The following is a 23,779-nucleotide window of genomic DNA, read 5'->3' on the forward strand; positions in this document are numbered from 1 at the left end:
GATCGTTCAGCGAAAAACCAATTTCCCCCCGGCCGACGATCATATATTTCGTTTCCCTGTTTTCCCAGTCCGAAAAGCAATTTCGAAGCATGGAGTGCGAAGCGGAACAACATCAAACGGCGAAGAATGATCGCGCTTGGAACGACGCGAGACTACTTCGGGGCCTGCTTTTAGCGGTTCTAATGCAGCGGGATGTTGTAAACGCTTTCTCTTTGAATGCTTTTGCTGCTGGTGGACAACAGATTCCAGCGGCCAGTTTGCGCTTCACCAGTAATCAATAATCATTTTAATTTGATTTCTCGTGTGTGTGTTTTCATTTGAATATTTGATTGCACGTTGCTAATTTTTGCTTGATTTACTGTGCTTGAATACGCGTTGGGGGGAAGTTTGGCTTGGAATTTTCAAATGAGTTGCGTTCGGAAAGATCGATTCGCCATTCAGCAAATCGACCCTCATAATCGCACCTTATTTTCGTTGGCAGATGTGCGCCACAAATTATCCTCCGTCGGTGCGCTTCCACGACCACCACCACAGTCTATCCAGCCGTTAGAACACGGGTCGGGAAAAGAATCGCACGATCATCAAAACAGATTAGGAAAATCGCATCTTGCATTCTCCACCAGCACGACGGGGGCCACTGAACCCTGCCAAGCAAGCCACAAATTATGCTCAGGTGAGGTGATGATTAGAGCAAAAGTTTGGCCCCGATACCGGGTCTTGCGTCTTCCCATGCAGCGGCACATGCTAATCTGCAGATGCAGCGACTGATCTTATCATCCGTGGTGCAACATAATAGTAGCTCAACTGCTCAACTGCACCGTGCCCATAATCTTTCGCCCGTTTGCACTGTTTCACACCGATCCTCAAGCGACGGGATGGATTAAACGGGCGTGAACGGGCTCACACACACACACACCGTTCGATTCTCTGAACCCTACAATCATAACAAAATAATACTGCACCACCCATTTACGACCTTTCACGAGACTACCAAACAGCTGGAATCGCTATCCCCCCATTGGTGCACAGCATCATGTTTTGCACGAGTTTCCCGAGTTCGCTCGCTCGGGACGCGTACCGCTCTAGCTTCGTGCGCCAGGAAAACGTTTCAATTTGAACTTGAACTTGACAATCAATCACAAGCGGAACTTCTCCCGGCACGCTATCGAAGCAGCAGCAAGGCTGATAAATGGGACGGTCAAAAGCAACAGGCATTTCACCGCACGATGTTGCCGCTGGTGGTGGTTTTGTTTTTCGCTGTAACGATAGAAGTAACGAACGGTTTATATTAATTAATAGCTCATTGTGCTGGAGCTTTCCGTTTGTGTGAGGGATTAACTCCCTCTCTGTTGGTGCTTACCTTCTTATCGGATGGTACAGCCCAAGTAATCGGTGGGTATTTGGGAGCTGAAAAAATAATCATCGTACACACGTGACATGACTCGGTTCAAGTTGGATTCGTAAAGGTGAAAAGGTTTTCCGAAGTCCCGTAACTGCTGATGGCCGAGCATCCTTCGCTTCAAATTGGTTACCCTGGTCTTCCTTCCTTGGCTCTCAATCTTAGATTAATTAAATTTTGGGGCGGTCCGCCGATCTTCACACGACAGGACCGGGGTTCAAAACCCATCCAGACTGCCTCGCTGTGTGCAGGACTGACTATCACAAGTTACCGGTAAAATCAAGCCACCTATAGCAAAAAAGACCTTTGTAGTGCCAGAGAAGAAATTCCTTTAGTAACAAGGCCCCTGGACGGACTCCCGGTAGTACCGACTAAACGATGAGGAGTCCACAAAGTGATGGGCTGGTCGACCCGAACCTACCAGATCGGTGGCCCGTAAGCGACCCGGTATCGTTAAGGTCGTATTCCTAGTTCCATCGAGTTCGGGTCGACAGGTGGGTGCAACGAGTTCGGGTTGACCTGTGAGTTCGACGAGTTCAGTCTAATCTATGGGTCGTCCCGAAATCGCTACAGGACGACTCAGACACGAAGCACCCACGGGTCAACCAGGATTCCCATCTGAACAAACCCAACTCCGAGTCGATTCTTGAGAAGAGTCGTATGACCCATCCCTAATGAGGACCCGAACTATTTGTGTGACAAGGAGAGTTCTTGATGGACGTGACCAAGGTGTATGTATTTAGAAGGTGAATTTTTATCGATTTGACAGGGCGACATTTTAGTCGAGTTATGTCAGAGTTTGTTTACAAAAACATATGGTATGGGGCAACAAACATGAACAAACAGCCTCGATTCTCAATCCCTTGAGCAATTTCGCTAATTTATGGGTCATCTTCGCATATCAAATGTTGTTCCACAGAAGATTGACGATATTTGGTTGCATTTTTCGTCAAAAAATCGCAAGCGATATCACCACCGGCGCCTCCTCCGACGCTGCCATCACTCTTCTCAATACCCTTCCCCTCGATCACCCCGGAACTGTTATGTCAGGTCGAGAAATGTCAATTTTCTCTAAACAACTCTACCTTCTATATCTATATACCTTGGACGTGACTACTTAAAGGTGTAGGTCTTTTGAAGGAAAAGTCCCCTTTGCAGGCGAGACTTCTTGATGGACCAGAGTGCTGAGGATAGGTAGGACTATTGGAGCTCCAAATCATCCGCTTGGTTGATGAGATGGCACACCGAAAGACGAAGTTCCTTGGAGTATGTGCTCTCCAATGTTAATCTTGCAAACAGCAACCTCCTCTCGATTGCGGCCTAAGATGATTTTGTCAACTTCTAGTACAGTATCTTGACCGTAAAACTTGACTCTATAATGGAGCTTGATCGGAGAAGTTTGTTAAGGAGTCTTCGTTTTTGTTAGGACAAGATAGGAACTTCCCATGATATAACAGGGACATGTATGGTCCCTCAAGAAATGGTTTCTGTGTCATCAGTCCTGGGATAGTCCTTCGAGTCTCCGAATTGTCCTTCCCCTAATAAATTTCTTTCATTCTTCAACCATCAAAACCTAACAAAAACCCACATTCTTTCCACAACATCATATCTCAAAACGCTTGAAATGGAATAAGAAGTGTGAAGGGGGCGCGCGGTCGATTGTATTTTTGTAATCACTTCGTCTGTCGACACAATCATCCGTTCTGACAAACAATAGCAATAATCATTATACCATAATAGTAAGGACAAATCTGTTTTGCAACACTTTTATACGATTTTATGATGCATCTTGCTGTTGTTTTACACTTTTTCTTGCGGGTTGTGCTATTGTTGTCTTGGGACACTGCAGTGCCTGTCGGCAGCATCTGGAGCATCGTCTGTCGCGGAGTTCATGTTACGCTTTCCCTCTTACGATTCTTCAGTGTGCTGTGTATATGCAGGGGTACAGGAGTTTCACTTCTAAACTTATAAAATGTATGTGCAAAATACAAGAGCAAGAGTAGCCTCCTTCTTACGAGCTGCAGTGCACTATTCACCATCAGTTGAACTGACTTTGTACCATCGATCATGTTGATCGGCTTTTCGTTGCAAGACCGTTGGCACAGTAGCTAGTGGTCTGCTTCATTCTATGTCGAAACCTACCTACCACCCACACATCCTACGGCGATTGTTTGGTGACAACTTCCGTTGGCACTCACGATAAGCAAAAGCAAAAAGTGATCTGCCAGGCAGAGAAATATGGCGGCGATCGAAAGTTCGATCGGTCCAGGAGGACATAAGAATGGAAGGTAAGTTCGTTGGTCTTCCGTTGGTTCCAGGAAGTCTTCCGTCTTGTGACGCAGAGCTTAAAATGCTGAATAAGAGAGGATTGGTATAACTATAGTTACTACCATCCAGCTGAAATCAGATAAACTGATGATGTCTTGGTTTCCCTAAGGGAAAGTTAAGAAAAAGCCTACGAATTATACGCTTATAGTTCTAATAGCGCTCCAAGAACTGTTCGGCGATTCTCAACGTTCCAGTATCCTGTCCTTTTATACACAGTGTCCTCCTATCTATTGGCTTATGGCCGCGTGGCATACAGAAGCAATATGGCCGACCTCAAACACATTTTGTTGTGGTTCACTCCTCTCTGTCTCTCTCTCTCTCTCGGTCTCTCGAGCTACTATAAAATCAGAAATGTTAGCACAACTAACATCACCCACTCCATGAATGAATGTTGAGATGGCGGCAAATGGTTCAATATTATTCAAACTGGTATTATCTCCTCCGTGTACGTGTCTGTGCATCATGGAGAGCTAATAAATCTATATTGTATGTTCTTTTTCCAATGTTTATATGGTTCTTTTTATTTTTTGCTTCTCTGAGACATTGTTTCTTTTACTTTTATACACAATTTTTCAACGTTTTTTTTTTTTTGTTTGTTTGTTATGTTTGTTTGTTGTACCGAGTGGCAGCCTTCGACCATTCGGCGGACCGGAGTATTTTCGAAAAAGCTCTTTTCCACAAATAAAATCCTTTTCGTAAACACAACACAAAACGTTGGGCCGGTCGCGTGAGGAAGATGAAACCGCGCATTTTCATTGGACTTTGCAATTGTTCCGCCATTTTGTTTGTTACTACTACTGTCTCTAAAGCATTCAAATCTGTGTGTCTGTGTTTCAGTGTGCTGTAGCCGGTCACAATTTCGTACTCTTAGAATTTAAATTTATGGATTTTAAATCCTAAAATCACAAAACAACGGCATGCACACTGCATGAAGAGGGCTTATTTTCCCCCATTTTCCAACGCAATGGCAGTTTACGCAGAACGATCGAACATATTTGTGCAGAATGTGGCTGATGAGCGCGGGTTGTTCCTGAGTGATACTACCTAACGTTTTGTAAACGGGCACCAATGGCAGTAGACATAAAATTGGGCATCGCGGAAATGACTGATATACACCCCCCCGCGAGGGTATGTCAATTTAATCCTCCAGTAGTCCCTCTAACTTCTTGTGCCGGGGAAGTGTGTTAGCCCGTAAAGGATGGATAGCGCAACGCAACTTAAGCTTCCTCATAGCACACAGCACCTTTTGCATTCTTTTTTTCTCTACCCCGCAAGCGAATCTTCCGTTTAGTTCCCGGTCTCACGCGCTAAATGCTCATCACTGTGTGTAGGAAAGGAACTGAAGCGAACGGGCTTTTCTAAACTAACTAACCGAACAATCGATCTTACTTAGCTTGCGTCTCATTTGAAGTCCAAATAAAAGGCGGTTTCCTGTACACGCTTCTCGTTTGCCTCATGGATAGCAACATTTGCTCTCCTGATCAATCCAAACTGTCCCTTCTCTTCCAGTAATCGCTAATATTCGACAGACCTTTACAAATGTCGGTAACCATGCGGGCGAACGTACGTCGTAATGCCTCTCTTCCATTAGTTGTTTTATCTCTGGTTAGTGGCCTACGGAAGGCAAATGTTCGGCAATCTTCCTCACACCCGGACAACAGATTTTGCAGCAGGCAGCTACCAACCGACCCCACCAGGCGATAGTATTCCCGTGGTCGTCGTGGTGCACTTTTGATGTGTGAAATGGGTGTCCTTCCTCCTCCTGCTGTGGCCAACCGAATGGTCTAGCTCCGCTCGAGTGCTGCGCGGGACGACATGGGGGTTGTCCACGCACACACACGCACAATTGTTTGTTTCTTACGACTATCTTAACTTTTTTCCTGCTAACATAGTACATTGTCTTCGTTTTTCTCTTTATCTTCCTCTCTTTCTCTCTCTCTCTCTCTCTCTGCTCTGCGCATTTCGTCAGTAATGCTGCTTTGTAGTTGAAGTACTTAATGCGATAGCTAAAGACGGGCTTATACAAGATTCTACTGGGGATGTGAGGTGGAGGTGGAGTTTGGAAGAGGGGTTTGGGCAAACACAATAGAATAATAGAAAACTTAATAAAGACGAACCACCCTCGGGTTAAAAATGGTGTCTGCAAGCAATCCTCCAGCTTTCCCAACCAGCAGACAAAATGAGCAATAATATTACTATAAAAAAAAGGTTAAGCTTAAGAAAAATCGATATGAAAAAAAAGCATTTACGGCAACGTAGCGGACACGGTTAAATCTAGTTTTGCTTTCTTCGAAGCACTGGCTGCACCGTCGTCCCGCTCATCCGAACCCTTGGCGGGGTGGTTTGTCGATGTGCCCGTCGGCGTACCGCTCTTCGAACGGTACGCATCGTCCTGCTCCTCATCAACAGTGGATGACGGTGGCGGCGGCGGCGGCGGCTGTGGCTCGACCGCATCCGAACGGCATCATTCAACGACCAGCTCCTTCGGTTCCTCCCACGGGAAACCGGAGCGACCGAAATGGCCGTAGGTGCTGGTGCGCTGGTAGAACGGGGTGCGCAGCTTCAGATCCTTCACAATCTTGCCCGGACGCAGGTCAAAGTTGTCCGACACGATCTTCAGCAGCTCCTTCTGGTTGTACTTGGACGTGCCGTAGTGGAACACCGTAATTGACAGTGGCTCGGCCAGCCCGATCGCGTACGCCACCTGCACCAAGCACCGCCTACAGATGCCGGCCTTCACCAGCGATTTGGCCACCCAACGCGCGGCGTACGCCGCGGAACGGTCCACCTTCGTGAAGTCCTTGCCGGAGAAGGCACCCCCACCGTGCGCACCCCAGCCGCCGTACGTGTCGACGATGATTTTGCGCCCGGTAAGCCCGGCATCGCCCTGCGGCCCACCGATGATGAACAGCCCGCACGGGTTGATGTGCACGATCGTGTTCGCGTCGTAGTACTTGGCCGGGATCACGTCCTTGATCACCTTGTCCATGATTTCCTTGCGCAGCTCGTCGAGCGTTATCTTGTCGGAGTGCTGCAGCGATACCACGACCGTGTGCACCCGCTGCGGTATGCACGCACCCGACTCGAAGATGTATTCGGCAGTGACCTGGGTCTTGGAGTCGGGCCGGGCCCACCAGAAATCGCCACTGCGGCGCAGTTCCGCAATCTTCTCGTTCAACCGATGGGCCAGCACGACGGTCAGCGGCATGCACTCTTCCGTTTCATCGGTAGCATAACCAAACATCAGACCCTGGAATGGGGGGGAAAAAGGTTTAAATTTGTTTGTTAGTGTAAAAGTGTAAGTACAGGGTTTTCCAAGGCAACAAAAACGGATGCGTCCGAAACACTGTCCCCAAATGCACAAAACCAATTGTCGCATTTGAAAATCGGCTACCAACGCTCGCTAACTGAATCCGGTTAACAATTTGACCATGCGAAAGCACAAGCATACATACAAGCAGAACTATTTGTTAGCATCTCATTTCTCATCGCATTATTTTACAGCCAAGCCTAATAATAACACTCTGACGTCATGGTTGGATGAAGAAAATTAGACCATTTGATGGCTGGAATGGCGACTCATTCGAGAAAAACACAAACCGGCAGATCCTTCTTCTTCAACAATAAAGTAACGCTTGGCCTGCAGAATCTACTGGAAGAGAGCATGTCAATAGTTCAGGCCAGCTGTGGCTTATCGCCGTTTAAAAGCCAATCCCCTAGTTTTTATTCGCATTTTTTGTTACTGCTACTGATACAATAATATTACATCAACTGATCGAAAGAGAGAGAGTGTGTGTGTGTGCTGGAGGGTCATCATCATGAATGGGGCGCGCAGACAGAATTTTGTTTTGACAGACGCGCGCAGCAGCATGCGAAGAAGTTGAAAGGGCGCCATTTTCTGACCTTCTTCGTGGACTTTGCAGCACGTACACGTCGTCGTCCACGTATCGCTCTGGAGGCCTGGTGTGTTTTTGGCCAATAATGCTAAACTTGATAGCAATCCTCCAATCGGACCGTAGGACGTCAACACACCGTACACGCATGCCGCTAATATGCCCCATCAGATGTTGTTTCCCTTCTTTCTCGCCTCTTTCAAAGCATTAGATTGAAGCACACAACATACTTAAGCGATCATGCCAATATTAATGAGGATTAGTGTAAGTAATTGAACGCTTAAAAAAGGGTAATAAATTTGTTAATTAAAAGATAAAGCAAGCAACCAAACATAACAAGCAAGTAAGCAAGTTTCTAATACGCCAACACCAATTCGTTTCCCGAGATATTAATTTCATTTTCGCGACAGTGATTGCGTGGTCAAATGTGATCCGACGGTATTGGTTTGAATGTTGGAGTTTCGATTCCCACATACGAAGGTGAAAACGTGCAGAAAAGGTGAAGTATCGTGCAGCTTCTACGTACATATTCTACAAACCACTAATAATAATCCCAACTAAACCAACCGATAGGAAAGAAACAAAAAAAAGGACAACTAACAGACCAACAGAAGGTAAGAGTGAAATGGATAGAGCAGTAAAAGGAACTGTACACACACGCACACATCCAAAGGGCAAGCTCCCCCCAACAGGAAGGGTAAACGAGTTCGTGAATCTAACCTGGTCACCGGCTCCGACCTCCTCCTCGGGCCTGTTTACATGCACCCCGGCGGCAATGTTGGGTGACTGCTGGTCCAACGCGAGCAGCACGTTGCATGTCTTATAGTCGAACCCTGCACAGGACACCACGGATGCATTGGACATATTTTCATCCGGTGATTGCAAACCGATTTTGGATGGAAGTTCGTTCGTGTAGCGAAGGTGTGAACCAAATGAAAGACCACCCACCGTCATGCAAATAATGGTTTTATTTCGACACCCCGCACGCGTCGTACAATATGTTTGAGACGATTTGATTTTTGTTTCGTTTCGTTTTTTTTTTGCGATGCATGCAAAGAAAGATAAGAAAAGGGTGAAATATTATTAATTTCCATTTACCTCTTCTCGGGGCGACAGATGTATGTTGTGTATGTGTGTTTGTATGTGTATGTGTGTGTGTGGTTTGTTGTGTGGATTGAAGCTGGAAAGAGACTGTAATATGGATAATATGGTAGGATGGTAAAGGAAGAGGACAAACAGGATTGTCAACCTCGCTTTAAGGAAAAACCGCTAACTTCTTTCCTAACACATACGCATGAACAGTACGCTCCAGAAGGCTCGATCCTGATTACCACCGTAACAGACATCCCGCCATTTCAGATCGTAACCCATGACCCGCGCTATCAGATCGTACGGTCGTTGACGTCAAATTCACTTCAAATCGATCACGAATTCCACGTCAGACGAGATGAGTCTGGGCCACGGTGTAGTAGGTATGGTTCAACCACGTGCACAACCATGGTCGCCGTCGTCATCACCAACCGTCCTAGACAGATGTCTACTGCTGACAGAGTCCCGATTCCATTATCAATCCCCGCATGTTAGAAGATTAAACTGATTAATCTGAAAAATCGTCAGTTAGTTCCGTGGAAGATTTGGACGGTACAGATAGAGGAGTCGGACCAGTAAAAAAAAAAAAATACGACCAGCATTCGTGTAACCTGTGAACCCCTCTCTGGTGTGATTTGCAGTCCTCATCGTCGTGGATGGTAGTAGTTCAATCGATCATGCTCCGATGTAGATTTGGTAAGACAAACTTCTAGAATGTTTGGATTTAACCCTCGAAATAGATTAGACACGCATGCAGTGTTAATAGTTTGGAGCTTCACTCATATCTCAGATCGAAGTTCCAGGAGGATTACGTCACACAAAACTTCATAATGATTCCGTCTGAAAATGATGTTTTATGAACTTCACCAACAAAAAAAAAATGACCATGCCTCGGTGACGCAGTACCGCATGACCTTTCTGTACACCGATGAACATCGCACTACTACACGCCTTCTATTCTACTCCACAAAAAGACAACACACAGCCGCAGGACAAGATTACACATAATGCCCGCTTTTGACCCCCCCCCCCCCTTGCCCTTCGTTACACTTTCACTGGAAAGTCTCCGTACCTGATCGCCCGCACCGACGCTGTCCTCATCGCGATCGACGTGTACTCCTTGGGCAATGTTTTCCGACTGCTGTTCGATTGCTACCAGCAGATTCAGCGTACGATAATCGAAACCTACATTCATATCGGGGGCATGGTAGAAATGGTGGGAAATTATAGACAGATGCTGCTGTTGCACGTAATCGTATCGTTTGCACCCGCCGTTTATCAAAAGACATTGTAAATTCGCTTATTTCAGGATCGTGGATTTTGGGAAGGATGGGGCACTTTGGAAGTTTAAGGACTGTGTTCAAGGGCGTGTGTGTGTATGTGCGTATTTGTGTATAACGTAAAACAGGTAACACTCCCAGTGCTCCACAACAAATTACCTTTGGACGAATCATCGTAACCAATGTGCTTCACTGTTTCGCGTACCACGCGCTGATAATCGATGACGGCCTTCGAGGTGATTTCGCCGCACAGCAGAATCATGCCAGTTTTCGAAATGGTCTCTGTAGGAAAAGAAGATTATTTATTAAAAACGCTGCGCACGAGAACCTTAACAACTGCACAACGAAATCACTTACCACAAGCAACCTTTGCATTCGGGTCCTGTTCGAGGTGGGCATCTAGTATGGCATCGCTTATCTGGTCACACATTTTATCTGAAATAGTGGCAAAAAAAATCAACAACAATCAGTACAGTATTATATGAATATAAATATTTTCTTTAAATTAAAATACCTAAGCTAGCTTGCTTTCTGCTTTAAAAAAATTAGCTAAGAGTGTAGTGAGTAGAGACATTTCACAAAATCATTTCCTTTTTGTATTAAATTTTATACCCAAAATCTAGTCTGTTGGCTGGAGATCTTCCGTTTGTAATATGAGGATCCGTAACAAGCCATTCGTTTCGTAGCTCAGAACAGTTGGAGTATCTCGAAGCTTCTCGATGGACATCCGCTGTGTAAGAGCTTACTTCCGTATCATGTTAACCATGGGAGGGTTCTTCGATGAGCCGGAAGATTCATGATCACACTTCCGAGTGTGTTGCTGCTGTAGGGTAGTAGTTCGTCGTGTAGCGTAACTATATTTCAACCCAAAATGGAACCACCGTAAACCTTCTTAAAAAACACGCCAGATTCAAGCGATCATGCTCAATATAATTTAAAATAAAAGCACCAATTATCTGCGCTGTAATAATGAAACATCTCTCCCCAGCACGCGTAATGATACCCTGCGGCGAGTCTCCTGCATGCTAACCAGGAGAAGGCAAAATGTACAAAAGAAAAATAGAGATAGGAAAAAGATGGAAAAACAAAAAAAACATCATTAAAGAGAACACCAAAACACATCATCCCCCTGAAGACATAAAACACTAGAGAATGCCAAAAATGGGAAGAAAAAAATATAAACAAACACACAGCCGCAATCGCACGCACACGCATACACCTGCAAAAGCGTGCGTGCTCAGTATGCATGCGCACGTGTGTGCGAGAGAGCGAACACCTTTGTACATCGCTTGCATTGTGTGCGTTCGATCGCAGAGTCGGATGTATTGGTGGAAATGATAAAAATCCGCAGCCATGCCGCCATCGGACAAAATATGTGCGGAACACGCGGTTCCAATGATTATTCATCGTGTCACCGGCACATGCCTCACACTTGTCTACTGCTGATGGTGGGACACGAACCAGAAGGGACGTATGAATGTGTCGGTGCGTCTACCTTTCTGCAGCAGCCACTACTACCCATGCTGCTCTTGAGAAATAGTGCGTAATAAAGGCGACTCCTCCACGTGGTTTTCGTCGTCGTGCACGGAACAAAACAAATGCCGGAAGCACTGTCAATTAAAATGCGTCACCCAACCCCACGCGACCGTGTAATGGCCGTCGTCGCAAAAATCGACATGATGCAAGAACACGGGTGTTAATGTACACCCGTGATGTAAACCATCTCCTTACTCCGGGGCGAGCGTCATACACGCGGAAGAGAGCTTGAAGATGAAAAATCAATAGCGCAAGCAGAATTCGCTTTCAATCCGACGCCATAGCAACGATTGCAGGGAGATTGGGCGAGCTCGGATGTTCCTCACATCCCATTCGAGGTGAGCGTGTGTAATCAGAGATGATACGATCGATTTCATCGTTCACCATGGAAACAGTTCCACAGCTGGCAAAGGAGCGTTCTGATTCTGATGAGCAGCACGCACCCATTGCCATCATCCATCTAACACGCCCTTTTCAACAGCTTAATTGCGTAACGAGGAAAACCCGGAAATTGCAACGCACCCGAAAACCATCGCAATATTGCTCCTTTTCGTTTCGATGAAACTTTGTTGCTCTACGTTTGATCTGATGTGGTTCCCTTGCGCCCGCAATGCCTGCCTAAGAACATCGCCGTCGTCTTCGTCGTCGGTCAACATTTCAATGAGGCCACAGACGGATGGGAGATGGACGGGGTACAGCTTCATCGTTCGTACGCCTGTCGGACACATGCATGACCGACCGACCAACCATCCGCCGCCGATGGGGTCTCGAAACCTCCCCACACGCAATCCTAACCTAAAAATAATATCACCGCAGCAGCGCACACACATTTTCCTAAAGCACGACACGACTCGCAGGTTTTGATATTTAGTGCCGCCGCACACTCCTCTCGCGGCCGGCACCAGTCGTTCGCTCTTCGCCGCGTTTCGTAGCATCTGCGTTCACACGGATTGCAATATATCGAGGGCTACAACAAAAACTTTGCTGGCAGAGCAATGTTAGCGATTCTATTCTAGCTTACCAGGGTGACCCTCTCCAACCGATTCCGACGTAAAGAGGAAGGAACATCCGTCCTCCATTTCGTAGCCGCTGTGGCCGTTGGTGCTCGGAGCGAATCCATTAGTCTGCGGCATTTTGATGCTGTAGGGTGGGGTGGTACTGGACACTATTTTTCACTTTCAACACACGAAAAACTGCACACAACACTGCAGGCGACACACGGTGCACTTTTTCCGCTTTCGGTATAGAATCTTTCGTCTTCTCCGGGACTGCAGGCAATTGGGGGGAGCGTAGCTACGGTCTTTTTTTTTCACACCGGGGGGTTTTTCCTTTGCTGTTTTGTTAAAGTAAATGTCGTCAATTACAATGCACGGGAAGGTTGCGAAAATAACAGCTTTAAAAATATCTATCGCATAGGCTGGTATTAATACAGTTTCGGGGAGGTACAACAGGAAGCAAATTCTTGTAACTTTTTCGGCAAAACGGCAGCCCGCGTAAAACCCGTCTTTGCTTCGCGAATGTTTGTGGAAAAGAGAACGAGAAAAGGCAACCTCAGTGCGAGCGAAGCATTTTGCCGAAGTGCTTTGCCGAACAGTGGCTGTCAAACGCTCGGGGAGTAGGACAGTAGCAGAAACGGCTTATTTTGAAAGCTGTTGTTGTTGATTTCAATTTAAAGCGTTTAATTTGAAAAATGGGTTAGACAAACGAGCTTAGCTAAACAAATCCACACAAATCACAAATATTTTTATGTTTTCCTAGGGTTTTCCCCTTTTAGAACCATTCGAATTCAATAATAGTTGAGTTATTGCCTTTTAGCGTTGTACTAATATTTTGCCTACAAATTTGCACACAAACAGCCAACTGAATCTAGGATGATTTTGCGATCCTTGCTTGTGCAACTCTTGATCACAAACGACGATCGGGCACTGTTCCGACTAGTTAACCAACTCACAAGAGATGTAGCACGTTCGAGCGTCTTGCTTCAACTAAGCGTCCAGCTGCTAGGGCTGGCATATTTTATAAAGCTTGTTTGAATTTTTGCTCACCGAATCTGCCCGGTCATTATTACCGGTTGACGGCGTCGAACGGTTGATAAGGATTTCCCGACCCTCACATCACTGCGAAAGATTCAAAATAACCATTCCGCTACTGGTTGCCATATCGCCAATCCGCTACTACCCACCCCAGCCAGCTCAGCCCAGGCGTACGATACGTTGGATGTTGTTATTCTGACTGGCAAAAAAAGGCTTCCTCCGCTACGGGCATGCGATTTGTTATTTTTTGTTGCCCATTTCAAATCACTTCAACAACACGATTGACCCCAGCGCCAGCACCAACAACACATGTACCGTCGAGGAAGTACCGTGGTTCGGTGCGCTCCACAATACCTTTCCGAGCAAGTCGTTCGATGCTTGATAAGCGCAAGCTTTGTGTCGTCTCGTCGATCTTGAACGCGTTCCAGCTAAGCACGGCGCGCACGGTCTTGCAAACACGCGACCACGCGCGAGATACCATTCGTATGGTAATGCGTCGCGTTTGGTCCAACTCACGAAAAATAATTGCGTGCGCTGCTGCTGCTAAACGCAAACCGGAACAAACGGCCGTTTTGCAAACAGACCCGTGTCGTGTGAATAGAGAATCTTCCGGTTGGACTTAAAATATATCGCTTCCAGGAACTAAAGGGAAGTGCTTCTCCAAAAAAATCCCTAATGTATTCGTCGTGTTCTATGCCTGAATGAGATATTTTGGGACACATATAGACGTATGAGGAGTTTATACCTTGGTCGTCACGGCAGGTTTAAAGTAATTTTGGAACAATCCTCAGGAAAATTTGACACAGTAACGGGATTGAACCTAAAATTGGACAAAGGAGTTAGTCAGCTACGTCGGTGGATTTATTTTACCTCTGATTAGCGATATTCGTGCTCTTCCGTTGGACCTTGAGAGGTTATGCACGTCGTTAAGACATGATCAAATCAACAATCTATTTGCGCGAAATAGTTGTGCTTCTATAAATCGTGTGCCCGACGGATTGCTGAAGAATTGCTTGCTATCTATCGTATTCTTCCGGGAGAAACAGCAAGGCACAAATTATCAGGCAGAGTCCCTAGCACACGCTTCACGAAAACTCTCACATTGGTGTCCTCCGTATGTTTGGAACTCGTGGCCGAACAGGACTCACCGGACACAGCATGGGCTTGGGTAATATTCTCCACATCAATACGATTCCAGCTTCATCGTACGGCCTTGAATCGCTTCCCATGAGCATGATATTAGTCGTGTGAAAGAGCTTTAAACATTCCCATTGCATTAAACAGTTGTTTCCGTGCCTAAAATGAAAAGAAATACATTCATTTTACCAACAAAATGACCAGAAAAAAACTTAATTTATACACCACCTGTTTCATCGACCAAACCAAGTACAGGGTGTTTCGTCGAATGTTTATCTTTTGCTAATTTGACATTTGACAGGTGTTTTTATCAACTCTTCCCCCCACCCAGAACTCTTCAAATCTCCTTCCTTCTGGTCTGGTCCCGTGCACTGCGCGTTTGCCCGTGTTTCGGTGGAAAAACATTTCAAACTCAAACACAAGTCTAGTCACCGACGACGACGACGACAGCGACGATGCAATGGACCATCGAATAACTCGCGAACATTCGACGTGCGTGAAAACGGAAAGTCAGTGAAAACTCGGAACGGCCAAGTGCTTCTATTGGAAAACATCAGCCAGTGTTCTGTGCTATGACTCAATCGCTCAAGGACACGATGAAGTCGGCAGGCATTTACTTTCTCGTGATCTGTGCGTTCCTGTTTACCTCGTTTTACAATGTTGCCTCTGACGTGGCCATCCAACGACCCGCGGCCGGATCACCCGGCGTAGCAGGCACAGTGACCGGGACCACTGCAGCCGTAGTGCTAGCGAGCCATTTGAATGCAACGACGGTAGCAACCGGTAGCAGCAGCAGCAGCAGCAGCAGCAGTACCGTCTCACCCGTTCCGGCTCCAGCTACGGCGGAAAAGAATGGCACTGCAGTCGACACTGCATCAACGCTGCTGCTGTCATCGGCGACTGCAACTGCGGCAAGCAGCAACAGCAGTGCATCCGTTACCATGTCACCGGAAAAGAGTGCCGTGGAGCAGGAACACTACAGCTCGATGTCGATATTTTTCGTCCTGTGCGTAATCGCGCTTGGCATACTGCTGATACACATGATGCTGCAGACCGGCTTCCAGTACCTGCCGGAAAGCATTGTGGTCGTGTTTCTGGGCGCCCTGATCGGGCTGATCCTGAACGTATCGTCCGTCAAGCACATCGCCAACTGGGAACGGGAGGAGGTGTTTTCGCCGACCGCCTTCTTCCTAGTGCTTCTGCCACCGATCATCTTCGAATCGGGGTACAATCTGCACAAGGGCAACTTTTTCCAAAACATCGGCTCGATTCTGGTGTTTGCCATCATCGGCACGACCATTTCGGCGCTGGTCATTGGTTCCGGCGTTTATCTACTCGGGCTAGCGGAGGTGGCTTATCGGCTCAACTTTGTCGAATCGTTCGCGTTCGGATCGCTTATCTCCGCGGTCGATCCGGTGGCCACGGTAGCAATCTTTCACGCACTGAACGTCGATCCGGTACTGAACATGTTGGTGTTCGGTGAGTCCATCCTGAACGATGCCATTTCGATCGTGCTCACCACGACGGTAATGCCGATGGTGTCCGACTCCGGTACCGACGCGAGCACGGGCGAGTCGATCTTTTCCGCGCTCAACACCTTCTGCATGATGTTCTTTGCATCGGCCGGCATCGGTGTGGTGTTTGCGCTGATGAGTGCCCTGCTGCTGAAGCACATCGATCTGCGCAAGCATCCATCGCTCGAGTTTGGCCTGATGCTGGTCTTTACCTACGCACCGTACGTACTGGCCGAGGGCATCCATCTGTCCGGCATTATGGCGATTCTGTTTTGCGGCATCGTGATGTCACACTACACCCATTTCAACCTGTCGACGGTCACCCAAATTACGATGCAACAAACGATGCGAACGCTTGCCTTCATCGCGGAAACGTGCGTGTTTGCGTACCTGGGACTGGCGATCTTTTCCTTCAAGCATCGCTGCGAGCTATCGTTCGTGATCTGGGCGATCGTACTCTGTCTGATCGGGCGTGCTTGCAACATCTTCCCGCTGGCGTGGTTGGTGAACCGGTTCCGCGAGCACAAGATTACCAACCGTATGGCTTTCATCATGTGGTTCTCGGGGCTCCGGGGTGCCATTTCGTACGCGCTCTCGCTGCACATGCAATTCTCGACCGAAGAGTCCCGGCACGTCGTTATCACGACCACGCTCATTATCGTCCTGTTTACGACACTCTTCTTCGGCGGTTCTACGATGCCGCTCATGAAGTATCTGCAGGGTGGCAAGAAGGTGAAGCGGGCGTCACGTGCTGGCCGTGCCGGGCGCAAACGGAAGGAGAAGGCACTGTCGCTGAGTAAGACGCGCGAATGGGGCCAAGCGATCGATTCGGAGCATCTGTCCGAGCTGACCGAGGAGGAGGAGGTTAGCTTTACGCAGTCGCGAATTGGTGGCTTTACCCGGTGGGATCGGAAATTCTTTACGCCTTTCTTTACGCGTCGCTTTACGCATCAGGTAGGCTCTAGAAATAGATTGATTGATGTTGATGTAACATTATGAATGCTTTTTTTTCTCCCCACCTCCCCGGTTTGGTAGGAACTTCACGATTGCAAGAGCCAGATGGCTGATTTGACCAACAAATGGTACCAGGCAATAAGAATATCGCCCGACGATCCGGACGAGGAGGATGAAGATGATCCGGATGCGGACGCGCTTTCGGAACGATCCACCACCAACATCGTATTTCCCGGGCCGAGCAGTCGGGGCGGAAAATCTTGATCCAGTGATAAACCGGGACATGCAATACGCTCGCTACCGATTCCCTCGTCACCGACGGGATCGTCTGTGGTGGATCCGGCCCACGGTAAGGAAGCTGGCGTTGATTGCCTTCCCGGCAACGATGGGTTGTACGATACGTCACCCTTGCGTACGGTCGACTTCCTGTAAGTGGTCGGCTTGCATGTGCTGTGAAATACGTTATACGAACAGAACCATACGTAAACCGGTCGCATACTGGTCCGCGTGTGCAACGCAACAAAGCAGAAAAGGGGAGAACGTTTTAGCTATTGTGTTTTTTAATCTTATAAACAAATTACGTGTACGTAAATGAATAATTGGGTGATAATTTGCTAGTCAAAAACGCAAACGGGGGTGGAAACGAACGAATGGGAACATTTTGCGCAGGGTAGTGGGGTAGCTATTGTTTTTCCGTCTTCTCGATACCACCCAAATGAGGATTGTTTGTAATAGACAAGTACACAGCACAGCCATAATTATTCACCCAGTAAAGAATCTTACCCAGGCGGTACCACTGAATCTAGTGTTTGCATGATAATAGATAGGGCCAATAATCAAGAACTGTATTGTACCGTAGCACATGCAAAATATTGAACATTTAAACATTGAAAGCTCATTTATAGTATGGTATCGCGGTAAGACAAAAAAAGAATGGGTAGACAGAAACGTTTCGACGCACAATAAGTATTGTTATTAGGAGAGCATGGTGCAAATGTCGCTTGAATTTACGCTTACAACAATACCATTCTCACTATCGGTACAGGGCAATAGGTAGCTCAGCGTGGAACACGCGCGTGACATTCGTGTGCTCCTTTCCAGAATCTAGCATCAACTCAGCTCCTCGGTAACATTTAGAGATTTAAGTTTTTCCCACCTTTCCGTTTTCCTTTACTCTCCCCTCATACCCCCCTTTCGCCTCAGTGAGCTACAGTTCGAAAGAGTTGTTCAGCTTGTTTGTTATTCCTTTCCTCTCTGTACGGAATTTTGTTTGTGTCTCTAAGCTATTATCGTTACAAATAAACCAAACTGTTTCGCAAGTAAAGGCAGCGCAACTACAACGTGCATCGGTGCCAAGATGTTTCGCTCCCATTTCCAACAGCTGTACGCGATGGTTCAACTGCTGGAGTGGCGCTTCGCTGGCAATCTAATTGCTACCTTGCCTCCCCAAGATAAGATAAGACGGAGGGCCTCCAGGTTCCAATGGCGCAACACGACCCTGCATGAATCGAAGGTGGAATCGGATGTTTAGGCACCCCCCCTCCCACTAGCGGTTGTGGTGTGTTATGAAAAACAAGGAAAAGTCCAGCCTATTTAGAAATAAACTTTATGAACTTGGGTATTTTGAGAGCTGTTATTATGAACTTGCGGACTACTTTTAGTCGGTAGCAATTAGATGCGGAATTCTGTAGGTTGACCATCATCGGCCTGATGAATACAATGTTGGATTCATCTCGATCTCCGGCCAAGAATATTTTCGGCGGGTTTGGTAAAAATATAGGTGATATGCGAGATTTAAAATCCTTTCTGGTTTGATGCACGCGTTGCATCCAATGAATCGATCAACATTTCATCGAGTAAGGGAAGTCTAGGAACTTGTCAATCCGGCTTTCCGTTCCGAACTATCGTTCTCTTTGTAGTTGCGAAAAAATCATTTGTATCAAGTATGTGGAAGCATTATCTTCCTATTTTCATTAGAAAACCTTTTAAGATACTTCTTCATAACGTGAATATCAGATAAAAAGCAGTAAATCGTTGTAAAAGTCGCTATTTACAAAATACATTCCAGCGGCTGAGTTTTCCACTCGCACGTATAACCTACCTCTTGCACGCACACAAACACAGCAACGCGCAGAAAAACTATTTTGACATTACAGCAAAACAACACAGCGATCAAAAGTGGTAAATTTACAAATCGCGAACCAATCGACCGCAGCAACTTGAATTCCCTTGACTATCGAAAGCAATCCTTAATTTCGGCCATTTCTTCCAGCCTGTGTACCTGCCAGCCGGTATCGCGTTTGTATGACAACCACTGCAAAGGTCTGTGGCTGCCCTGTTCGTTACTGCCGCCGTTGCTGCTGTTGTTATCGTCATCGGTGCTGCCGCAACTGCTGCTGCTGACACGGCATAAATGTTAAGATACCGATCAGGGCGCGTTCTGCGGTGCAACGGGAAGTAAACGGGAACGGCAGGGACATCCTCGGGCGATCGAGACCGCGCGAACACACACGACGATGGCTAGCAGCAACAATGCCATCTACATCCGGCAGCAGATGTCGGCCCTGCTGGGCAGTACGTCGACTTCGATCAAGTTCATCTGCATCGCAACGCTGGTCGGGTATATGATTTCCTTCTCCGAGCGCATCTCCGTACTGCTGTGCGTTACGCCCGGCTATCTGATGCCACCGACGTTCTGGGTGTGGACCATCTTTACCTACTTCTTCATCGAGCAGCACTACTGGGAGGTGCTGGTGGACCTGGTAACGGTGGGGCTGTGCGGCAAGCTGATCGAACCGTCCTGGGGCCAGATGGAAATGTTGCACTATTTTGCCATCACCAACACGGGGGTGGCCATCCTGACCAGCTTCTACTATCTGTTCTACTCGATGATAACCAAAGATGCGGAGATTCTATTTAACGTTCGTATTTACGGGCTTGCTGGAATGAACGCAGGTAGGTTATGGGTGGGTTTTACTATTTCAGAAGTGCATGAATTTACCCTTTGGATTCGCTTTTCCCATTGCAGCAATAAGTGTAGCCGTTACGCAGATAATGCCCGACCATCTAATAGCCCGAACGCCGCTCGGTAAATTCTCCAACCGGTAAGTGCATAATCAAAACTTCGCTCGGCCAGCTCACTGATTGATAAAATAATTCTGACAGAAACGTGCCGCTGACCGTTGTCATAGCTGCAATTTTGCTATGGGCTTGCGGGCTACTAGATGGCACATACCCGGCAATGTTTGCATCGGGTCTGTACGTGTCCTGGGTTTATCTGCGCTTCTATCAGCGACACTCGAATGGTACGCGGGGTGACAGTGCGGAGAACTTCCGCTTTGCAAGCTTCTTCCCGAACGTGCTGCAACCATTCATAGCGGTCATTGCCAACCCGGTGTATCTGGGCTGCTTGCGAATAGGGCTAGTGAAACGGTTAAGTCCGCAACAGTCAAACTCTTCGTCGCTACAATCGGTCAGCGTACAGTTGCCGGGGGTAGATCCGCACGATATGGAAAGGCGAAGGTATGGTCGTGCGCATGAAGTTAACACACCAACACACACACACACATTATACAATATTACCTAATTTTTTTAGGCAAATTGCGCTAAAAGCACTCAGCGAACGGTTGTCCAAAACGACCGATTCTAGTCGTCAGAACACCGTCCCGAAGTCATTCCCGCAAACTACCACAGGAAAGCATCACCATCATGGGCACCACCATGGTCACGGGCATGGACACAGCCATGGACATAGTCAGCACCAGCAGCAGTTTGGTGGGTTGCCACCGTTCCAGGGTTTCCCTATGACGGTGGATCGTCCAGCGATAGCGCTACCTCCGCCACCTTCGATGATCGCGTCGACCAGCAGTAGTGGTAGCAGCAGTGGCAAGCCTCTTGCTGGCTCATCCTTGCCCAGCGCGACCAGCACGACGAGTCTACCGTCCACTGCACCAGTGACGGGCTTGCCCGCGTCCTCTTCTGTTTCTTCGAACCTGATCAATCTGGACGCAGTGGACGCAAGTGGCAGCAGCAGTAGTAGTACCGGTGTACCTCCCGGAGGGCCACCAACGTCCACAATGTAAGCGGTGTAACGTTACAGCCCCATTTCGCACCCTTCCGGTCACAACAACTCTAGTACCATAACAAGCCTTCGGCATAGCTTTAAGCGTTGTTTCTGTTTCGTATTTGTTTATTTTGCCCATCCTCCCTCCCCCCCCTCCCCCATATAATACCTTCGTGGCGTATCGAGTGTGTTTGGCGTAGAAGTTTTCTTTCCCGTTCTGGACCAGTGAAAAGGGGAAGCTGAGACAAGCATACCCTTGAATTTAGGAGCGATTTGATTTCAAAATTTACCAATAATTATAACACAATGTGCAAACAATTGTGCTTTTCAAAAACTAGTGATCGTACCCGTCTATATTCTACGGCTTTGATTAATGCAATTTAGTGATGTGATGGCGAAAGGAGTTGGTAGAAAGAGAGAGCGTGGCAACGTTGGTAGATGATATTATTATTATTGCAGCGTTCGATGGTCGATCTTATTCTTCACAATCCTCTCAGATTTATCTGACAAAAACCAAGCGACAAAGAAATGAAAATAAAACAATAACAATTGAGTCAAATAAACATTGGTGGAGTTATTTATTTATTTTATTCATAATTTCAGTATGACGGCTTGACGCCGTATTGTCTAACGATGGGGTTATGTTGCTGAAAAATTGTTTTGATAATTTTTAAATTAATTTGCTTAAGCTTCGTTAATAAAGAATGAAATTTCAAAAAGTAGCAACAGAGCAACGGTCTGCAGAGGAACGGTCATTTCAAAATGGCTTCCCACCGCAATGCGCATCTGTCAAACTGCAGCGCTTCATCGTGTCGTGATCCCAACACTTGAGCCCCGCCGATGTAAACGTGCCGCATTTCTGCATTATTCGCGGCAAAGAAACGCCATCACAATACCACAGAAACTCAAAGCGTCGCTTCTGCTGAATCGTTGTGAAAACGCAGCAGAAAACGGGCAAGTCGCTCAACATTCGTGTTACAACAGTTGTGTGTTTCGGCAGTATTATCTGAAGCTCAATTCAACGAACAACCGTCAGCACACCACGACCGTGTACTAAAACGGTAAGGCCAAGGTACCATCGAATGCCGCATTGCACTCGTCGGTACAGTGTTGGTTATGGCACTCTTTCTTTTGTTTGTTTCATTTCACTTTTAGTCGAAAAGAACCATGGGTCGCACGAAGGAACCGAAAAATACGAACGGAAACAGCGATGACAGCGACACGGAGGAGGAGTACGTTGTGGAGAAGATTGTGGACCGCCGGGAGCGCAAGGGTAAGGTGGAATACCTGCTGAAATGGAAGGGGTACGACTCGAGCAGCAACTCGTGGGAGCCGCGTGAAAATCTCGACTGCCCGGAGCTGATCAAAGCGTTCGAACAGTCGCGCACCGATGCGAACAAAAAGGAGTCCAGCAAAAAGCGAACGGCGGGCAAGAAAAAGCGAACCGGCGGCGATTCGGACGATGCCGACGGTTCGGATGATGAAGGTGCGCGGGACGGTGACGGTGCGTCGACGAAATCATCCAGCAAAACCCGATCGAATGACGATGACGCGCGGTCGGCCGATGCGGAGCAGGTCGAGGAGATGAACGGGTTCGAGAAAGGTTACATCCCGGAGAAGATTCTCGGCGCAACGGAGGGTGACAAGGAGCTGCTGTTCTTGATTCAATGGAAGGACAAGGATCGGGCGCAGCTGGTCAAGTCGAAGGACGCGCGGAAGCATTGCCCACAGCTTGTAATAGACTTTTACGAGGAGCGCCTGATCTGGCAGTCGGTCGACACATCGTAAGGCCTTCGGTCCGGCCGTTCCGCAATGCGCGATTCACGACCAGATTGGCCGGATGCGGTCGTCTGCAAGTTGGTTGGTGTGGAGTTTTAGTTAATAGGAGTCTTTGACTACGTCTTTTCTCCCCCCCCCCCCCCTTCCTTACTTTATCTCATTTCTATTACTTTGCGACCAATAACAAATATGTTGGCAAATTATAATACTTGAATTATCAGAAATACATGTAACATTAGTTCCGTTGATAGTAGGCGCGTTTTACTGTGCGACCGGGAAGAAGTGGACGAGCCCGACCCGGAAATCTGAGCGAGCTATAGGAGGTACATTTAACAATGGTTTTTATTTGCCATCTTAAATTTAGACTTCGGTTTAGAAGTAATTACAGTGAACGATACACACACACACAAACAACGGTACACATGCTCTCTACACACATGGTAATGAATTCCAATCGGTTTGCCGCATATATCTTCAAACAGTTCTCTCTAACTTCGGTCTGGAATTTTCATCTAGCGCTCGGGGAAATGTATATTCGCGTTCGAACAACAAAGAAGTCGCCTGTCTTGAGGCAGCCATACTGCAAAAACATGTTCCAATGTGTACTGTGTTGAGATGATTTCGAGCAACTAAAATAAAATCCAAATCATTCTCATACATTGCATAACCGAGGAACAAACTAATTAGAAAAAAATTAAGGTAATAATTAGTGAAGCAAACCAGCATGTTGCGAACAAAAAGAAACGAAGAAAAAAAAACGGAAGAATAAATGAA

General features: G+C 47.1%; 6 protein-coding genes and 1 long non-coding RNA gene across 14 annotated transcripts; 3 read left to right on the forward strand and 4 right to left on the reverse strand.

Annotated features, from left to right (window-relative positions):
* Nucleotides 1–538: 538 nt before the first annotated feature.
* LOC118510762 lies at nt 539–1,495 on the reverse strand. The gene is made up of 2 exons (XM_036053014.1): nt 1,361–1,495; nt 539–1,257 (listed from the first exon to the last, which is right to left on the reverse strand). Exons 1-2 carry the CDS (start codon nt 1,421–1,423, stop codon nt 988–990), a joined length of 333 nt encoding a protein of 110 aa, XP_035908907.1. The 5' UTR covers nt 1,424–1,495; the 3' UTR covers nt 539–987.
* Nucleotides 1,496–4,883: 3,388 nt separating this feature from the next.
* On the reverse strand, nt 4,884–13,576 carry LOC118510765 (S-adenosylmethionine synthase). Of its 6 annotated transcripts, none has more exons than XM_036053024.1 (6): nt 13,477–13,576; nt 12,547–12,858; nt 10,347–10,424; nt 10,149–10,271; nt 9,782–9,894; nt 4,884–6,977 (listed from the first exon to the last, which is right to left on the reverse strand). In XM_036053024.1, the coding sequence occupies exons 2-6, from the start codon at nt 12,656–12,658 to the stop codon at nt 6,192–6,194; spliced, it is 1,212 nt and encodes a 403-aa protein (XP_035908917.1). In that variant the 5' UTR covers nt 12,659–12,858; nt 13,477–13,576; the 3' UTR covers nt 4,884–6,191. The 6 variants fall into 6 exon arrangements, with proteins under 6 accessions (XP_035908917.1, XP_035908915.1, XP_035908913.1 ...); XM_036053022.1 differs by lacking the exon at nt 9,782–9,894 and adding an exon at nt 8,341–8,453 and having other exon boundaries at nt 13,477–13,572; XM_036053020.1 differs by lacking the exon at nt 9,782–9,894 and adding an exon at nt 8,341–8,453 and having other exon boundaries at nt 13,364–13,512.
* On the reverse strand, nt 10,431–12,540 carry LOC118510766. Its single transcript, XM_036053026.1, has 2 exons — nt 12,048–12,540; nt 10,431–10,843 (listed from the first exon to the last, which is right to left on the reverse strand). The coding sequence occupies exons 1-2, from the start codon at nt 12,458–12,460 to the stop codon at nt 10,732–10,734; spliced, it is 525 nt and encodes a 174-aa protein (XP_035908919.1). The 5' UTR covers nt 12,461–12,540; the 3' UTR covers nt 10,431–10,731.
* Nucleotides 13,577–14,397: 821 nt separating the features above from the next.
* Nucleotides 14,398–15,042, reverse strand: LOC118510767. The gene is made up of 2 exons (XR_004906062.1): nt 14,924–15,042; nt 14,398–14,854 (listed from the first exon to the last, which is right to left on the reverse strand). It is a non-coding gene; the product is annotated as an uncharacterized LOC118510767 (long non-coding RNA).
* LOC118510763 (sodium/hydrogen exchanger 8) lies at nt 15,032–18,507 on the forward strand. The gene is made up of 2 exons (XM_036053016.1): nt 15,032–17,163; nt 17,245–18,507. The coding sequence occupies exons 1-2, from the start codon at nt 15,268–15,270 to the stop codon at nt 17,425–17,427; spliced, it is 2,079 nt and encodes a 692-aa protein (XP_035908909.1). The 5' UTR covers nt 15,032–15,267; the 3' UTR covers nt 17,428–18,507.
* A 749-nt stretch (nt 18,508–19,256) lies between these two features.
* Nucleotides 19,257–21,789, forward strand: LOC118510764 (transmembrane protein 115). Of its 2 annotated transcripts, XM_036053018.1 has the most exons (5): nt 19,257–19,344; nt 19,436–20,118; nt 20,192–20,267; nt 20,329–20,685; nt 20,759–21,789. In XM_036053018.1, exons 2-5 carry the CDS (start codon nt 19,680–19,682, stop codon nt 21,243–21,245), a joined length of 1,359 nt encoding a protein of 452 aa, XP_035908911.1. In that variant the 5' UTR covers nt 19,257–19,344; nt 19,436–19,679; the 3' UTR covers nt 21,246–21,789. The 2 variants fall into 2 exon arrangements, with proteins under 2 accessions (XP_035908911.1, XP_035908910.1); XM_036053017.1 differs by having other exon boundaries at nt 19,326–20,118.
* Nucleotides 21,790–22,019: 230 nt separating this feature from the next.
* LOC118510780 (chromobox protein homolog 1-like) lies at nt 22,020–23,753 on the forward strand. 2 transcript variants are annotated; one of them, XM_036053064.1, is made up of 2 exons: nt 22,020–22,287; nt 22,382–23,753. In XM_036053064.1, the coding sequence occupies exon 2, from the start codon at nt 22,394–22,396 to the stop codon at nt 23,012–23,014; it is 621 nt and encodes a 206-aa protein (XP_035908957.1). In that variant the 5' UTR covers nt 22,020–22,287; nt 22,382–22,393; the 3' UTR covers nt 23,015–23,753. The 2 variants fall into 2 exon arrangements, with proteins under 2 accessions (XP_035908957.1, XP_035908958.1); XM_036053065.1 differs by having other exon boundaries at nt 22,075–22,298.
* The last annotated feature ends 26 nt before the right edge of the window (nt 23,754–23,779 follow it).

Source organism: Anopheles stephensi, chromosome 3 (genome assembly GCF_013141755.1).
Source record: "Anopheles stephensi strain Indian chromosome 3, UCI_ANSTEP_V1.0, whole genome shotgun sequence".
Lineage (NCBI taxonomy): Eukaryota > Metazoa > Arthropoda > Insecta > Diptera > Culicidae > Anopheles > Anopheles stephensi.

What these genes read in the sequence shown, in the direction of transcription:
- LOC118510765 (XM_036053024.1), bottom strand. Translation starts at nt 12,658, where the DNA reads ATGCCGCAGACTAATGGATTCGCTCCGAGCACCAACGGCCACAGCGGC. An exon ending in GGTTGGAGAGGGTCACCCTG is followed by an intron (nt 10,425 to 12,546) that starts GTAAGCTAGAAT and finishes CCACTATTTCAG; the next exon opens with ATAAAATGTGTGACCAGATA. An exon ending in GCGTCGGTGCGGGCGATCAG is followed by an intron (nt 6,978 to 9,781) that starts GTACGGAGACTT and finishes CCCCCATTCCAG; the next exon opens with GGTCTGATGTTTGGTTATGC.
- LOC118510764 (XM_036053018.1), top strand. Translation starts at nt 19,680, where the DNA reads ATGGCTAGCAGCAACAATGCCATCTACATCCGGCAGCAGATGTCGGCC. An exon ending in GCTTGCTGGAATGAACGCAG is followed by an intron (nt 20,119 to 20,191) that starts GTAGGTTATGGG and finishes TTCCCATTGCAG; the next exon opens with CAATAAGTGTAGCCGTTACG. An exon ending in CTCGGTAAATTCTCCAACCG is followed by an intron (nt 20,268 to 20,328) that starts GTAAGTGCATAA and finishes TAATTCTGACAG; the next exon opens with AAACGTGCCGCTGACCGTTG.
- LOC118510766 (XM_036053026.1), bottom strand. Translation starts at nt 12,460, where the DNA reads ATGCTACGAAACGCGGCGAAGAGCGAACGACTGGTGCCGGCCGCGAGA. An exon ending in AATATTGCGATGGTTTTCGG is followed by an intron (nt 10,844 to 12,047) that starts GTGCGTTGCAAT and finishes GTTGAAATATAG; the next exon opens with TTACGCTACACGACGAACTA.
- LOC118510763 (XM_036053016.1), top strand. Translation starts at nt 15,268, where the DNA reads ATGACTCAATCGCTCAAGGACACGATGAAGTCGGCAGGCATTTACTTT. An exon ending in CGCGTCGCTTTACGCATCAG is followed by an intron (nt 17,164 to 17,244) that starts GTAGGCTCTAGA and finishes CCGGTTTGGTAG; the next exon opens with GAACTTCACGATTGCAAGAG.
- LOC118510780 (XM_036053064.1), top strand. Translation starts at nt 22,394, where the DNA reads ATGGGTCGCACGAAGGAACCGAAAAATACGAACGGAAACAGCGATGAC.
- LOC118510762 (XM_036053014.1), bottom strand. Translation starts at nt 1,423, where the DNA reads ATGATTATTTTTTCAGCTCCCAAATACCCACCGATTACTTGGGCTGTA. An exon ending in CTGTACCATCCGATAAGAAG is followed by an intron (nt 1,258 to 1,360) that starts GTAAGCACCAAC and finishes CTATCGTTACAG; the next exon opens with CGAAAAACAAAACCACCACC.